Here is a 15,717-nt window from a genome sequence, read left to right on the forward strand (position 1 = left end):
CCCCATCAGAAGGGAAACACCCTTACGGCAGGGACTGCCCCATTTCACTCATTGCTGTATTCCAGAGCCTAGCACGACTCCTGGCACACAGTAAGGAAGTAATACATAGTCATCCGGTTGGCAGCTTTGTGGAGTGTGGACTTGAGCATTTAGAATCATAGAGTTTTCTTGTTGAAAGGGAACCCAGAGAGGTTAAGTGACTTGCCCCCAGACACACAGCCTGTTAGCAGCAAAGCCAAGAATAGAAACCAGGTTGCCTAATTCTATATCATATACATGGTTATATTTTATCATTGTCTGTGTTTGTCTCAGGACTTTTTCACATGTGTTATTAGACCAGAAGCACTTTGCGGGGCTCCCTTTCATGTTAGTAAGGTAGCTTTCTTAGAATGGAAATTGTCACTAATCAACAATAATTTATTGAGCATTATGAGAGGGGCTTTGGGATTATTATTTTTAATAACAGCGCTATTGATATATAATTCACATAGCACAAAATTCACCCTTTTAAAGTATTTTAAAGTGGTTTTTAGTGTATTCACAGACTTGCTATCACCACTAATTTCAGAACATTTTCATTTCATTTCAGCCCCAAATAAAACCCAGTACCCATTAACAGTCACTACAATTCCTCCCTCCTCCTAGCCCCTGGAAACCACTAATCAATCTACTTTCTGACTCGATGGATTTGCCTATTATAGACATTTCACATAAATGGAGCCTTACAATATGTGGGGTTTTTTTTTTTTTAACTGTCTTCTTTCATTTAGCGTAATGTTTTCAAGGTTCATCCATGCCATAGCAGGTATCATTATTTCATACCTTTTTATTGCCTAATAATATTCCATTATTGGAATATCATGTTACTGGAATATCCATAAATGGATATATCACATCCATTCATCAGCTGATGGACATTGGATTGTTTCTACTTTTGGGCTGTTATGAATAAAGCTGCTGTGAACATATTATGTGCAGATTTTGGTGTGTTCATATGTTTTCAATTATCTTGGGTATCTACCTAGGAGTAGCATTGCTGGGTCATGTGATAACTCTCTGTTTTACATCTTGAGGAACTGCTAAACTGTTTTACAAAGTAACTACACAATTTTACATTCCCACCAGCAATGTATGAGGGTTCCAAGTTTTCCATATCCTCGTCAGTGCTTGTTATTATCCATCATTTTGATTATAGCTACCTTTGTGGGTGTGAAGTGGTGTCTTGTTGTGGTTTTGGTTCACATTTCCTCAGTGACTCATGTAGAACATCTTTTCATGTGCTTATTGGCCACTGTATATCTTCTTGGAGAAATGTCTATTCAGATCCTTTGCCCATTTTTAAGTTGGGTTATTTCTCTTTTTTATTGTTGAGTTATTTTATTCTTGAGTTTCTTTTAGTATTCTGGATACAAGTCCCTTATCAGATATGACTTTTATCTAGACACAAGTCCCTTATCGCTGATATATGATTTGCAAATGTTTCCTCCTATTCTGTGGGTTGTCTTTTCACTTTCTTGATGCTATTCTTTGAAACACAAAGGTTTTAGATTTTGATGAAGTCCAATTCACCTTTTTGTTGTTGTTGTTACTTGTGCTTTTGGTGTCATGTGTAAGAAACCATTCCCTGATCCAAGATTATGAAGATTTACTCCTGTGTTTTCTTTTGACTTTTTTTGTTGTTTTAGCTCTTACCTTTTTAGGTGATCCATTTTGGGTTCATTTTTTGTGTATGGTATGAGATACAGGTCCAAATTCATTCTTTTAAATATGGATATCCAGTTGTCCCAGCACCATTTGTTGAAAAGACTATTGAATGGTCTTGGTACTCTTTTTTTTGTTTGTTTAATAAATTTATTTATTTTTGGCTGCGTTGGGTCTTCATTGCTGTGTGTGGGCCTTCTCTAGTTGCGGCAGGCATGGGCTACTCTTCGTTGCAGTGCAAAGGCTTCTCATTGCGGTGGCTTCTCCTGTTGTGGAGCATGGGCTCTAGGCGCGCGGGCTCAGTAGTTGAGGCTCATGGGCTCTAGAGCGCAGGCTCAGTAGTTGTGGCGCACGGGCTTAGCTGCTTTGCGGCATGTGGGATCTTCCTGGACCAGGACTCAAACCCGTGTCCCCTGCACTGGCAGGCGGATCCTTAACCACTGCGCCACTAGGGAAGTCCCGGTCTTGGTACTCTTGTTGAAAGTCAATTGACCACAAATTTAAGAGTTTATTTTTGGATTCTCAATTCCAGTCCATTGATCTATATGTCTATCATTATGCCAGTATCACTGTCTCTCTTTTTTTTTTTTTTTATGCTGTCTTGATTTCTGTAGCTTTTTTTTTTTTTTTTTTTACGGTACGTGGGCCTCTCACTGTTGTGGCCTCTCCCGTTGTGGAGTACAGGCTCAGCAGCCATGGCTCACAGGCCCAGCTGCTCCGCGGCATGTGGGATCTTCCCGGACCGGGGCACGAACCCATGTCGCCTGCATCGGCAGGCGGGCTCTCAACCACTGCGCCACCAGGGAAGCCCAAAGATATCTTTCTTTTTTAATATTTATTTATTTATCTGGTTGCTCCAGGTCTTAGTTGCGGCAGGCGGGCTCCTTAGTTGTGGCATGCGAACTCTTAGTTGCAGCATACGTGTGGGATCTAGTTCCCTGACCAGGGATCGAACCCAGGGCCCCTGCATTGGGACCTTGGAGTCTTATCCACTGTTCCACCAGGGAAGGCCGATTTCTGTAGCTTTATAGTAAGTTTTTAAGTTGAGAAGTGTGAGTCCTTTAACTTCATTCTTCCTTTTCAAGATTTCTTGTCTCTTTTGGATCCCTTGCATTTCCATATGATTTTTAGGATAAGCTTGTCAATTTCTGCGAAAAAAAAAAAAAAAACAGCTGGGATTTTGATAGAAGTGCACTGAATGTGTAGGTCTTAACAATACTAAGTCTTCTGATCCATAAATACGGGATAGCTTTCCATTTACTTAGGGCTTCTTTAATTTCTTTGAACAGTGTTTTATAGTTTTCAGTGTACATGTTTCATACTTCTTTGGTTCGATTTATTCTTTCTGACACTATTGTAAATAAATGGAATTGTTTTCTTAATTTCCTTTTTGGAAATTCATTCATTGTAGTATATAGATATAGAATTGGCTTTCATATGTTGTTCTCGCATCCTGCAACCTTGCTGAACTCGTTGATCAGTCTAATGGATGGGATTAATATGTGAAATTGAGGTTGAAATTCATGGGTTGGATAGCTTGTGGTGGGCTAGAGTGGCTAGAGAAGATTTCTTGAAAAAAAAACCAACCAACCAACAAACAAACAAAAACCTTGGGATTTGGCTTGGCTGACAAGAGAGGTCATTTTTAGGGAGGGTCGGCCACATGAACATAGGGAAAAAGGGGCATGAGTTGAGTCAGTGCAGACGGAGCTGCCACAGAGCTGTTGTAGGAGAGCTGTAGCACTCCAGCACTGTGACTCCACTCAGATCTCTGCTGCTCACCGACAGTCCTGTACCTTCCATTCACCTGTTATTAACTCCCTAAAGCAGCACCGTCTCTCTGAATGGGTCCATTGACCCTCTGCCTTGGAATCACCCAGGGGATCTGTTAAACATACAGATTCCTGCTTCTCACGCCAGACCTACGGTGCTAACTCAGAATCTCTGGAGTAGGATCCTAGGATTCTTACATATCCTAAAGGGCCCTGTGTAGCATCTGTTCCAAGCTTTTCCACCTCATTCCTCAAGCCCCACACTCCTACTTAGCAGAAGATCTTCCCTCCAACATAATCATTTAAGTCAAGGTCATTGGGTATTCACGGAGTTCCCCCATCTTCCTTCCTCTTTGACCTCAACAGACCAGTGTCCCTTCACGTCTCATCTCTTCCTGTCCTTAACTGTCTGGGGCCTCATTTTCCTCACACAACTGAGAGGAAGCTGGACTGGATAAAAAGTCTGCTCTGCAGTTTCAGGGGACAGAATTAAATTCAGAGTGGGAATCTCAGGCAGGGACCAGTGTCCCTTCACGTCTCATCTCTTCCTGTCCTTCTCTCTCCCTCCTTCATTAGTTACCCGCACCCTTGTCCCCATCCCTTTCCACCTCCCAGCAGCTGGCTGGACAAGAAGCAGGCTGCTGAGAACAAAGAGTCTGAGCGCCAAGGGAAAGAGCTGGAGAAGGCCTACAGTAACATCGCTACAGAGCTGTGCCTGTGTGCAGAGGCGACCAGGACCGCCTGGTGGCTTCCCAGGAGCAGAGCACCTCCCTCTGGGGGTGCCTCTTCCAGATCATCATCGAAGAGGGTGGCCAGGCACAAGGACAGGCAGACATTGGAAGGGCCCACATTTAAAGCCAGATCAATGGCATAAATCGTATTTGAACTGTGGTATTACTCATTTCTGGGCATTCTGAATCCTTGGGTATGTACGTCAGGGAGAAATAGGCACTGTTGTATTTCCTCATTGCTGTAATCCAGTGGAAGATACAGTTTACATACTAATACATACATACATACACACGCACACACGCATATCATTTAAAGAATCAGTTCGTCAGGCATTATCAGTCTCCTGTCTTCTTGTCTTCTTCCCTTCCATACGCATGAGAGGTCCTCCCTATTTTGCAAACCCTGGTGTCTGACCTGCTGCCTCCTCTGCTTTTCCCCCTTCCTCCCAAAGTAAGACTTCTCCAGAGAGGGTGCTGCACCCAGAGCCTTCACTTCCTCATCACCCTGCCTCCCCAGCCCCCGCTGTCTGCCTTCTGCTCTCACAGCTGCAGTTTCCACAGGGATGCCCAGTGGCTCCCCCAGTGCGAAGGCCAGTGGCATTTCTCTCAGTCCTCTTTGACCGCCTCCCCTCTGGTGTCTGTTCTGTTCGCCAGTGTGCAGCATGTGGCCCTTCCTCAGAGGCTGGCCTTGGCCCTTCTAGTCCTCTTTCCCTGTGCACTCACCCTGGATACCATGTCTCACACTCACAAACGTCCTCTAAATCTTTATCTCCAGACCCTTGTTTCTAGCTGCCTGTTAGACATTTACTTCTGTGCATCCCCTAACATCTCACACTCAACATCCAAACCCAAACTACTGTCCCTTAGCAGGGCCTGGCCTTCCCCACTCTTCAGTTCTTGTCACCACTCAGATACCACCTCTTCCAGGGAGCCTGCCTGAGATTTCCCACTCTGAATTTAATTCTGTCCCCAGAAACTGTAGAGCAGACTTCTTACCCAGTCCAGCTTCCTCTCAGTTGTGTGAGGAAGATGAGGCCCCAGGCAGTTAAATACTTGCTCGGAGACACACAGCTCCGTTCCCGCTAGAAAGTCACTCTCCAGCGCTCTTGCCTCTACTCCAGACTTGAGCGCCGTCGATTTCTCTCATGGCGTGTAATCATAAACCGCAACATGTCCATGTTGGGGTGCTTGGCCTGTCTGTAAAATCATAAGGCCCTTGAGGGACCATCCATGGTTCTCATATACCACTGAGATCCCCACTGTGCCTAATTGAGGACTTGTGACGCAGTCAGTGCACAGTAAATATTTAATGGGTAAATGAAAGAAGGTAAAGTCACCTGACAAGTCTCCCCTGATTAGGGCCCAGCCCAGTGCAGGGCCGATATAGACACTCATTCAGGCAATATTTATCGGTTGGTTAATGATGGGGCAACTTCAAATACCCGGCTTAGGTGCTGGGACTCCCTTCCGTGAGCAGCAGGGGGCCATGCCCGTTCTGGGCAGAGGAGTAAGATCAGGAAAGTGCTGTTTCTGGCAGCAGCAGCAGAAGGCAGGATGGCGAGGCGGGCGCTCCGGGAAGGAGGAGTGAAGGGATGGGTCTGGGGTGGCACCTTCAGGAGTGGAGAGGAGGAGACAAATGGGCATCTTGAAGGGAGAAAGGACAGGGTGAGTGTGAGGTGGAGAAGGAAGGGAGGGAGAAGAAGAGGCTGCAGAGGTGGACTTTGGTGAAGACTGTGCTGCTATTAAGAAGCAGAGGGCCCTCCCTGGTGGCGCAGTGGTTAAGAATCCACCTGCCAATGCAGGGGACACGGGTTCGAGCCCTGGTCCGGGAAGATCCCACATGCCGCGGAGCAACTAAGCCCGTGCGCCACAACTACTGAGCCTGCGCTCTAGAGCCCACGAGCCACAACTGCTGAGCCCGGGTGCCTAGAGCCTGTACTCTACAACAAGAGAAGCCACAACACTGAGAAGCCCATGCACCGCAAGGAAGAGTAGCCCCTGCTCACCGCACTAGAGAAAGCCCACGCGCAGCAAGGAAGACCCAATGCAGCCAAAACTAACTAACTAACTAACTAAATAATAAAAACTAAAATGAAATAGCTTGTGCCAGGCACCGTCTTAAGCATTTTATGGGCATCGCCTCGTTTGAAGTTGACCCCAGCCCAGAGGTGGGTACTCAGGTATCCCCGTGGTGCAGACAAGGCCACAGGCTCTCAGTTTGTCACCGAGTGTGGAAGCAGCAGCATGTCTGGATAGCCAGAGGGGCTCTGACTTCCGTTTTCTCTCCCCTCCTTCTGACTTTTCCCCTAGAACATGAACTCTGGCCCAGCCCAGGAAGAGGGCACCTGGCCGCCAGGCCCCCCTGCAGCCCCACGTAGTCGTGTTCACCCTCGTCTCCTGGTTGAATAGCTCTTCCGTGTTTCTCGCTACATGGCCCTGTTCTGAGGTGCTGGCGCCTTACTCTTCCTCCCTCCCCCCCCCCTCCCCAGGACCCTGCTGGAATCTTTGAGCTGGTGGAGGTGGTCGGCAATGGAACCTACGGGCAGGTGTACAAGGTGAGGCTCTGTGTGCAGCAGCGGGGCCCACCCCCATGGGCCTCCTCTGGAGTGGGCCCCTTCCTGGAGATTTGAGGGGGGCGGGGGGCCCTGGCAAAGGGCGGGGGGAGGCCAGGGAGGGAGGGAGAGGAGAGGGATAAACGTCACGAGGGAAGGAAGCAGCAAGAAGTGGGGTGTTTTGGCTGGGCTCTGCCTGAGTTTAGAACTAGTCCTGGGTGTGGCAGGAAGTCTGGAGCTGCGTGGGGTATGGGACAGGGACACGGAGCGGGGGGAGGGGTCTGGGGACGTGTGTGTTGCTCAGAGGTGCAGTTTTGGCTTCTCCTGGGACCGCACGACTCAGGGTTGGTGGGACCTAGTGGGTAACCTGCAGAGGGGAAACAGCTTTCTTGAGCTCCCCTGAGTGGCCTGCTGCAGGGCTGGAGCCCGAGCTCAGGCCCTCTGCTTTTGAGGCCGCCTCTCCCCCCACAGAATTGGCATTTCCTTGACCACTGATTGTGGCTTTTAGCCTGGCCAGCCCAGCCCTTTCACGTGGTCTGACCACTGGTCACACTTGACTGGGGGAGGCAGTTGCAGCAGAGAGATGTTCAAGGCAGGTGCTGCCCCAGAGCACGTACCTGGCTGCCTTGTCTCCAGATACAATGCTCGGTCTTTTCACGAGTCTCCTCTGCATCTCAGGGGCCTGCGTTTCCTGGGTCACTGGGACCACCTGCCTGTCTCTTACCCTTCTTCCCTGTAAGCTTTGGGAAGCAGGCGCCCCCCCCGCCCATCCCCCCATCTCTTGCCTAGTTGTTGCCATGGAAATAGCAGCTCTGTGTTCTACCGCTTCTCTGGGCTTGGGGTCGTGAAAAACTGCTGAGGATAAAAATAATCCATGGCTGGCAATACCCCCACCCCACTCTTTCCCAGGAAGCCTTGGACTTTCATACCCAAGCCTGAGATGGTTCCTGCTAGGAATTTCGGAAGGAAGGGGGGCGGCGAGGGGGATGGCAGGGACACACTCTAGAAGAAGTCTCTTCCCATTAGCACTGGTGATGGCATTGACATGTCAGTCAGCCCTTCTGTGTTTCTCCGAGTTCCCTAAAATCTCAGCTCTATTCTTTCCTGTGGACAATAATAAAAAGCCTTGTGGGGGTGGTGATTCTGGGAAAGGCCTCCTGACCAGAGGGGATGGATCAGGAAAGCACCCAGGCAGTTTGTCTTGCATAGAAGATGCTGGAGAGGCAAAGCCCTCCCAGCCTCGTCCCCCAGCTCCCTCCAGCTCCGTCTGAGGATGGAGAGGTATCTTTTACTCCCCATTCTAACTTTCAAACTGGGACGTCTAAGCCAGAGTGCCTGGAGCAGAGCACAAGGGTCTCTCACTCATCCCTCTTGAGCATTTCAGGGGAGGAGACCCTTCATCTTTATCCAGCGTAGCACTTGGAATCCAGCCTCGGTGGTTTTCCTGTAGCCCTCTGTCTATGACCAACCCATAAACTGAGGTGTCTAGCCACCGTGAGGGGCACTTTGTAAGACAGAAGACAGCCAAAAGTTGTGGCCTCTCCCATATTAAGCCCTTCCTGAGCATAGACCCTGATCCCTCCATGCCTGGCTCTCTGTCCTGCAGGGTCGGCATGTCAAGACCGGGCAGCTGGCTGCCATCAAGGTCATGGATGTCACGGAGGTAGGGAGCTGTGTGGGGCAGAGGGAGGGTCAGAGCATTGAGAAGGGGGCTGGGAGGGACTCTCAGGGCTCACCTCCCCGGATTCACCTAGGATGAGGAGGAAGAGATCAAGCAGGAGATCAACATGTTGAAAAAATACTCTCACCACCGCAACATCGCCACCTACTACGGGGCCTTCATCAAGAAGAGCCCCCCTGGGAACGACGACCAGCTCTGGGTGAGACGCGTCCCTGGCCTGCCCACCTGCCCCTCCCCCAGTTAGTCCGTCCATTCTCCCGCCTTTGTGCACAGCTCCTGGGAAAGCAACACATCAAAATATTTGTGGGTGTTGGCAAGACCCGAACCCCTCCTGGCAGTGCACAAGACTTTGTGGACGATTACTCAGCCACAGCTTGCTGTAGCTCTTTTGGGCCTCCCCCAAATTCTCTCCTGGCCAAGAACATTCCTAAGAGTTGTCGCCCTCCCTAGCCTGGGCACTGGTGCCAGCTGATTCCCCAGCCTCACCCTTTCTGGTGCTCAGCCCAGCACAGAGGAGAGGGCAGAAGGGAGCACAGCCATGGCTGGGGGGCTGGAGCTCATGCCAGGTCCCCCCTCCCAGCAGTTGCCAGACAAGTACTTATTGAGCACCCTCTATGTACCCTGCACAGATAGTCATGAGTTGTGGTCCCTGCCTCCAAGGCACTTAGTCTTTTTTTTGGGAGACAGACAGACAGACAGACACACACACACACACACACACATACACACAGAAAGGTGAGTAACACGTCAGGTAGTGTGTAGTGGGTGATCATTGAGGGCTAGAAGCTGAGTGCTAGTGACCAGGTGCCCCGCTGTGGACCTGATGGACACCATCCTCCCCTCCTCCCCCTGTGCTCTGCTGTGGGAGTTGGAGGCCCCAGATGCGGGCCGTATGCAAATTACCTCTAGTGTGCACACAAATGTATGTATCCCAGCCAACATTTTTTTTTTTGCGTTAGATGCGGCTTTTAGAAAATGTACAGTGAAAACATTTGGACAGGCATACTGATCCCCTGGGACTTTTTTGGCTGCTGCCTCTGGGTCCCTAGAGGAGACCAGCCGGGAGCTCTTCTCATCTCCCTGCCTCGGCCCTGCCTGTTTGCGGAGTTTCTGCCGAAGTCTCCCAGGTTCCCTCCTGCAGTTCTTTGGTAGCCCCATGCACTGTTTTGTCTCTAGCAGACCTGGGGACTTCTGACTCTTAGCCCCTTTCTTCTCTCTTGGTCAGGGATTGGCCAACTTTTTCTGTGAAGGGCCAGCTAGTAAATATCTGGGGCTCTGTGGGTCATAAAGTTTCCAACAACTCTTCACCTCAGCCATAGATAATGCACGCATGGGAACAGGAGTGCCACTGGATTCCCAGAGATCTTTATGTAAGACACTAAGGTTTGAATTTCATCTGATTCTTCCTTTGATATTTTTAAAAATTAAAAAAATTTTTTTGGCCATGGCATGTGGGATCTTAGTTCCCTGACCAGGGATCAGACTCGCGCCTCCTGCAGTAGAAGCATGGAATGTTAACCACTGGACCACCAGGGAAGTCCCCTTTCTTTGATTTTTTTTTTTATTCCAACCATTTAAAAATGTAAAAACCATGCTTAGCTTCCTGGCCATAGACTGCCGACCCCTGCTCCAGAGGAGTGGTTCTTAACCGTTTGGGGTTTATGGATCCCAGTGAGGATCTGATGAAAGCTTCGGACCCTTCCCCAAGGAAAATGCACAAACCCACATCATTTTGTCTACAATTTTAGGGATTCCTTGGGCTCCTACTCAGGACCCAGACCATCTCCCTCAGCCCACCTACCTTGTCTTTCCCAGATGTTTCCCCTTCCCCTTTCTTCCCTAATCTCAGCAAGTTCTGTAGCCTTTATGAGGGGTCTCACGGCCCCTGCTCTCCAGCTCATACCAGTTCTGGCCCCAAGGACTCCAGTCCTCCTCCAGGGGCCTGGCAGGGGAAGGAGGCCTTGCCTGACAGATGCTTTTCCTTCCGGTGCCTCCCTGGGACCATAGCTGGTGATGGAGTTCTGTGGTGCTGGTTCTGTGACAGACCTGGTGAAGAACACGAAAGGGAACGCCCTGAAGGAGGACTGTATCGCCTACATCTGCAGGGAGATTCTCCGGGTGAGTGCCAGGGCCCTCCCCGCCTCCTCCTCCTGGGCCAGCCCCTGTGGAGTGTCTCCCTGGACGTGGACCCTCCCCGCACGCACGGGGAAGGAGATGGAACTGTGCCCTCTTGGAGGGGCAGAGGGCCTGATGCCGGTGGGGGTGGAGGCTGAGGGCCAACCTTGGAGAACACTCAGAGGAAATGGGCGCCTGTTTCCCAGCACTGCCCCTTCTCCACGTGCAACCCGGCAGCTGGATTCCCCAGAGCCACCACTCTGAGGAAGCTCCCCGCAAAGTTCATCCTGTACTTGGGCCCCTGGGTGGAGAGGGGCAGCTCCCTCAGCCCAGCCCAGCCCAGCCCAGACTGATGCCTCCCCCTCCCCTCGGCTCACATCCTTGTCCTCTAACACCAAGGCTCCTTCCCCCTCTCCTGCCCCAGGGTCTGGCCCATCTCCACGCCCACAAGGTGATCCACCGAGACATCAAGGGGCAGAATGTGCTGCTGACGGAGAACGCCGAGGTCAAGCTAGGTACGCCGACGCCCTCTGACCTCCAGCACAGAATGGGCCCCATTATTCCTTCCCTCCGGTGGCCCAAGTCCAACTACCCATGGGCTGGGAGGTTTGCTCCTCTCCTTCTGCTGAAAATCACCCGAGAACTTGTTTTTCCTGCTCCCTGTTAGGTCCCAGGTGCTGTGCAGGCCCCTCTGGGGAGATGGGATTGTTTGGCTCCTTCCGCCTGGAATGCTGTCCCTTGGTCCTTTCACCTTGGTTTTTCCCCCAGACGCAGGAAGACTAAGTCAGGGTCTTTGGGATGTTGATGGGGTGAAGAGATGGCCGGGAGTGGCCAGGTAGGACTCGCGGACGCCAGCACAGACGAGGGAGCAGACGTGGTGCTCCATCACAGCCTCTCCCTCTGTCCTCCCAGTGGATTTCGGGGTGAGCGCGCAGCTGGACCGCACCGTGGGCAGGCGGAACACTTTCATCGGGACCCCCTACTGGATGGCCCCCGAGGTCATCGCTTGCGATGAGAACCCTGATGCCACCTACGATTACAGGGTACGGAGCAGAGAGTAGGCGCGTGGAGGCAGCCAAAGGCAGGAAGGAGGTGTGGGGGCAGTGGGTGGATTGAAAAATAGGGGGAGCTTGAGCAGGTTGGGGAGCAAAATGACGACCTAGGGTCGTGTTAGCAGTGAGAGGTTGAGGAACGTTTTGTGGTCAGGAAAGTACAGATGGGAAGGTTGGGGGAGTTGGAGGACAGTGCCGGTTGGAGCACAGGGGCCTCAGGAAGGGCGTGGACCAGGAAGAGTGGTCGGGAACGTTCACCTGTCCCTCTTCTCTTGCCTCCACAGAGTGACATTTGGTCTTTAGGAATTACAGCCATCGAGATGGCAGAGGGAGCCCCCCGTAAGTGCAGAGGCTGGGAGAGAAGGGAGGGCCCAGAAAGAGCTATAGGGAGGAGGTGGGTCGCGGGAGGCCTGTGGCGAGAAGGACTGCAGGCTCTTGGCCGGGCGGGAGGGGCTGATTGCGTCTCTTCCGTGCGCCAGCTCTGTGTGACATGCACCCCATGCGAGCCCTCTTCCTCATCCCCCGGAACCCGCCACCCAGGCTCAAGTCCAAGAAATGGTAGGTCTCTGCGGGGTTGGCGTCTAGGAAGGAGGCCCTCGGACAAGGCCTCCACCTCACCGCCTGCACCCAGGCTTGGGTCTGCACCAGAGAAGAGGGGGCGGGCGGGGGCGGCACTGCAGCTGGGGAGCCAGGAGCCTGGTGTTGGGATACGGGGGAGACAGGAGGGAAGTCAGGGTGGATTCCCCCCTTCCTCCTGGAATCACCCCCCTTCCGAGGGGGCCCTCCCAGTGTGAGCCACCATCGTTTCCAGGTCTAAGAAGTTCATCGACTTCATTGACACGTGTCTCATCAAGACTTACCTGAGCCGCCCACCGACGGAGCAGCTGCTCAAGTTCCCGTTCATCCGCGACCAGCCCACCGAGCGGCAGGTCCGCATCCAGCTCAAGGACCACATTGACCGATCCCGGAAGAAACGAGGCGAGAAAGGTCAGTGGGCAGAGGGAGGTGGCGGGTCTGGGACACACACAGCCCCTGCTCCTCTTCACCAGCCCTGGCTCCTCCTGGCTCCCCTTCAGGCCCCCTTCCAGCCCCAGCTCTCCCTGTCCAAAGAGATCTCCTTTCCCAAACTTCCAACCCCAGAGGGCTTTTTCCTCTGTCACCACCTAATTTAAGTCCGCCTTCCACATGAGGGCTCATGCTGAGCACGTGCATGTGTGAGTGCATGTACACCTCCCACCACATCCTGCCCACGGTGGGGTCTAATCCCGCATCTGCGTCCAGGCCCAAACCTGCGACCCACCATCACCCCGTTGCTCCAAGGAGGCGGGTGGGGACCCAGGAGCGTGGCCATCCAGACAGACCTTATTGGTTATCCCCACCTAAGGTTTCCCTAGCCCAGGGTGGGGTCTGGGGCACTGGGTGAAGAAACAGCAGTGATCTCCCCCCCGCAGAGGAGACAGAATATGAGTACAGTGGCAGCGAAGAGGAAGACGACAGCCATGGAGAGGAAGGAGAGCCAAGGTGGGCTTGGCAGGCGGAGGTTGGGGACCATCGCTTACCGTCTGCGGGGGCAACAGTGGTCCTTGGCCTGGGGACTCAGTCTGGGGGTGGTGGGCACAGACAGGTAGACCCATAAGATGGAATCCCTGGGTGCTAGATGGAATGGAACGAACGAATGAGCAAGAGGTGTGCGAGGGGGATTCAGGGCTGCAGGCTGGGATGTTAAAGGAATCAGGGCCTGAAAGGGGGCAGAGGGAGGGCGGGTCACCCGGGAGTGACTAGAGGCAGACCGTCTGGCCTGGTCGGGTGAAGCGCCCATTTAGGGCTCCCAGGGATGAGGGTGGGTTCTGACCCCGATCCTCCGTGTGCGGTCCTGACCCAGCTCCATCATGAATGTGCCGGGGGAGTCGACCCTCCGCCGGGAATTCCTCCGGCTCCAGCAGGAGAACAAGAGCAACTCTGAGGCTTTAAAGCAGCAGCAGCAGCTGCAGCAGCAGCAACAGCGAGACCCAGAGGCGCACATCAAGCACCTGCTGCACCAGCGGCAGCGGCGCATAGAGGAGCAGAAGGAAGAGCGGCGGCGGGTGGAGGAGGTGGGTGAGGTGGGGTGGGGTGGGGGCGTTGAGGGGGCGGGGCACTTGAGGGGCGGGGCACTTGAGGGGCGGAGGGTGTTGGGGGCGGGGCACCTGAGGGCGGAGGGTGTTGAGGGGGCGGGGCACCCGAGGGGCGGAGGGTGTTGAGGGGGCGGGGCACTTGAGGGGCAGAGGGTGTTGAGGGGGCGGGGCACCTGAGGGGCGGAGGGTGTTGAGGGGGCGGGGTCCTCCCGGAAGGGCCTCCTGACCAGGTTACTGGTCCTACCCCTGGTCCCCCTAGGACAGCAGGGAAAAGAGGGTGTGAGTGGGGCCTTCCCAGCCTCTTGCTCTGAGATTCGTATAGGAGTGCTCTGTCCTCTGTTAGGCGTACCCGCCAGCCCTACGTGGGTGGTTGTGCCATCAGCGTCCCTTCAGAGCAGAGATTTTTCTGAATAGCCACACTGTCCCCCCTCCTTGTTTCTGCACGTAAACCTCCAGTCCGGGTTTGTCTGCTCCTTTACCTTCAGTCCCGGGGAGCTGGGGGTCTGTGTACTAACACTTCAGTGCCCTGGGCATCGGTCTCTCCAGCAGCTGCTCCCTTTGAACATGAAGAAGATCCTTCTAAAGACCCTCCTTTTACTTTTGGTTGTTTGGGCTTAAATTTGCTTTGTACAGGCTTGTCAATCGCACTAATTGGAGGTGGGTGGGAGAAATTCATTTTAATTTATAGGGAATCTTATTTATTTTTGAGAATCTCATTTTTAAATAGGGGCAGTTTTTTAAATCACCAACTTAAAAAATACTTTGTATCTGTATGCATATATATTTAAATGTATTTATTTTGGAGGGGTCATGGTGGGGGAAGAAGAGGTGTACAGATTGGTTAAAATTTTGCCTTAAATGATGGGTTTTTTGTTGAAACAATTACATGATTCCAAAGTTCATGGAGAGCTGAACTTAATTTAAAAGTTATCTAAGCAATAGGAGATAGATGGAAGCATCCACATTGCCCATGTACTACTCCCCAAAGTGGGCCCCTATCTTTGTTGAACAAAAGAATGATTTGCAGGAAAACCTAGTAAAAATTCTTCTTAATAAATACTGTATTCAGGTAGCAGAGTAACCAAAAATTGTGTCTACCAAGGTGTTTCATGAAGCAGGCCTGCTGGATCCTTAGGGCTTGTGCTTTCTTTCTTTCTTTCCCTTCCCTTTCTTTCTTTTTTTTTTTTTTAAGCAGAAAGATTGTGAAAGTTATTAAGTGAATGTGACCTGGGCTAGTAGTGATGCAGCCCAGGTCACATTCACTTAAGGTTGCCGGCCAGGTCCCGAAGTTGCTTCTCTGTGCATGGGCCCCTGGTGCCCTCTGGTGGCTGAGGGCTAGCACTACGGCCCACTCCCTTTGGGCTTTTGGGCTGAGATTTGAGAGGCCAGGAGTGGGGCTGGGGGGCGGGGAGGTTGTTGTTGACTTTAGGTTCTGTTTGTTTGGTGGAGGAGTGGATAGCAGACAGTTTTATGCAGTTCGGCCCACCCAAGGGCAGTAGTCAACCTCTCAGCGGCTGTAACCTGAAGCCCACAGCCACCTTAGAAGTTTCTCGCAAGCCAAGCCCCCCGTGGGCGCTTACGTGAGGGTAGGTAGGTTTGTAGAAACAAGTTGAAGCCACCCCCTCTCACCTCCATCCCCAGTGAGATGGAGACCAGCCCGCACTGTCCAGTAGGGATCCGCTTTCCAGAAGTGGGCCAGGGTGGGTCCGCCTTCTGGGGCTATGCTGTCCCCGTGTCTGGTGCAGCCCTTAAGGCCTCACGGCTCTACCCCCACAGCAACAGCGGCGGGAGCGGGAGCAGCGGAAGCTGCAGGAGAAGGAACAGCAGCGGCGGCGCGAGGACATGCAGGCCCTGCGGCGGGAGGAGGAGAGGCGGCAGGCCGAGCGGGAGCAGGTACAGCGCCCCCAGCGCACGCCCCCAGCGCACACCGGACACCCCCACCCCCCACCCCCGCTCCCGCTGCCTGCCTCCCCTGCTCCCCAGCCCCCTTCCCCTTCTC

At 52.5% G+C, this 15,717-nt stretch overlaps 1 protein-coding gene across 12 annotated transcripts in view; it reads left to right on the forward strand.

The window, feature by feature from the left end:
• Window positions 1-15,717, forward strand: part of MINK1 (misshapen like kinase 1) — a 48,108-nt gene that overhangs the window by 24,474 nt on the left and 7,917 nt on the right. For all 12 annotated transcript variants that reach the window (XR_003791869.1, XM_029211117.1, XM_029211118.1 and 9 more), the window contains exons 2-13: window positions 6,694-6,759; window positions 8,363-8,419; window positions 8,511-8,636; window positions 10,445-10,555; window positions 10,977-11,067; window positions 11,465-11,595; window positions 11,889-11,943; window positions 12,084-12,162; window positions 12,416-12,591; window positions 13,056-13,125; window positions 13,487-13,697; window positions 15,495-15,611. Coding sequence is in view for 11 of the 12 variants with exons in the window: in XM_029211117.1 (XP_029066950.1) it covers window positions 6,694-6,759; window positions 8,363-8,419; window positions 8,511-8,636; window positions 10,445-10,555; window positions 10,977-11,067; window positions 11,465-11,595; window positions 11,889-11,943; window positions 12,084-12,162; window positions 12,416-12,591; window positions 13,056-13,125; window positions 13,487-13,697; window positions 15,495-15,611 (1,290 nt within the window). In the remaining variant the exon portion in view is untranslated. The remainder of the gene's footprint in view (window positions 1-6,693; window positions 6,760-8,362; window positions 8,420-8,510; window positions 8,637-10,444; window positions 10,556-10,976; window positions 11,068-11,464; window positions 11,596-11,888; window positions 11,944-12,083; window positions 12,163-12,415; window positions 12,592-13,055; window positions 13,126-13,486; window positions 13,698-15,494; window positions 15,612-15,717) is intronic.

This window comes from Monodon monoceros, unplaced genomic scaffold (genome assembly GCF_005190385.1).
Source record: "Monodon monoceros isolate NGI ecotype Baffin Bay Population unplaced genomic scaffold, NGI_Narwhal_1 Super_Scaffold_9, whole genome shotgun sequence".
NCBI classification, from domain to species: domain Eukaryota; kingdom Metazoa; phylum Chordata; class Mammalia; order Artiodactyla; family Monodontidae; genus Monodon; species Monodon monoceros.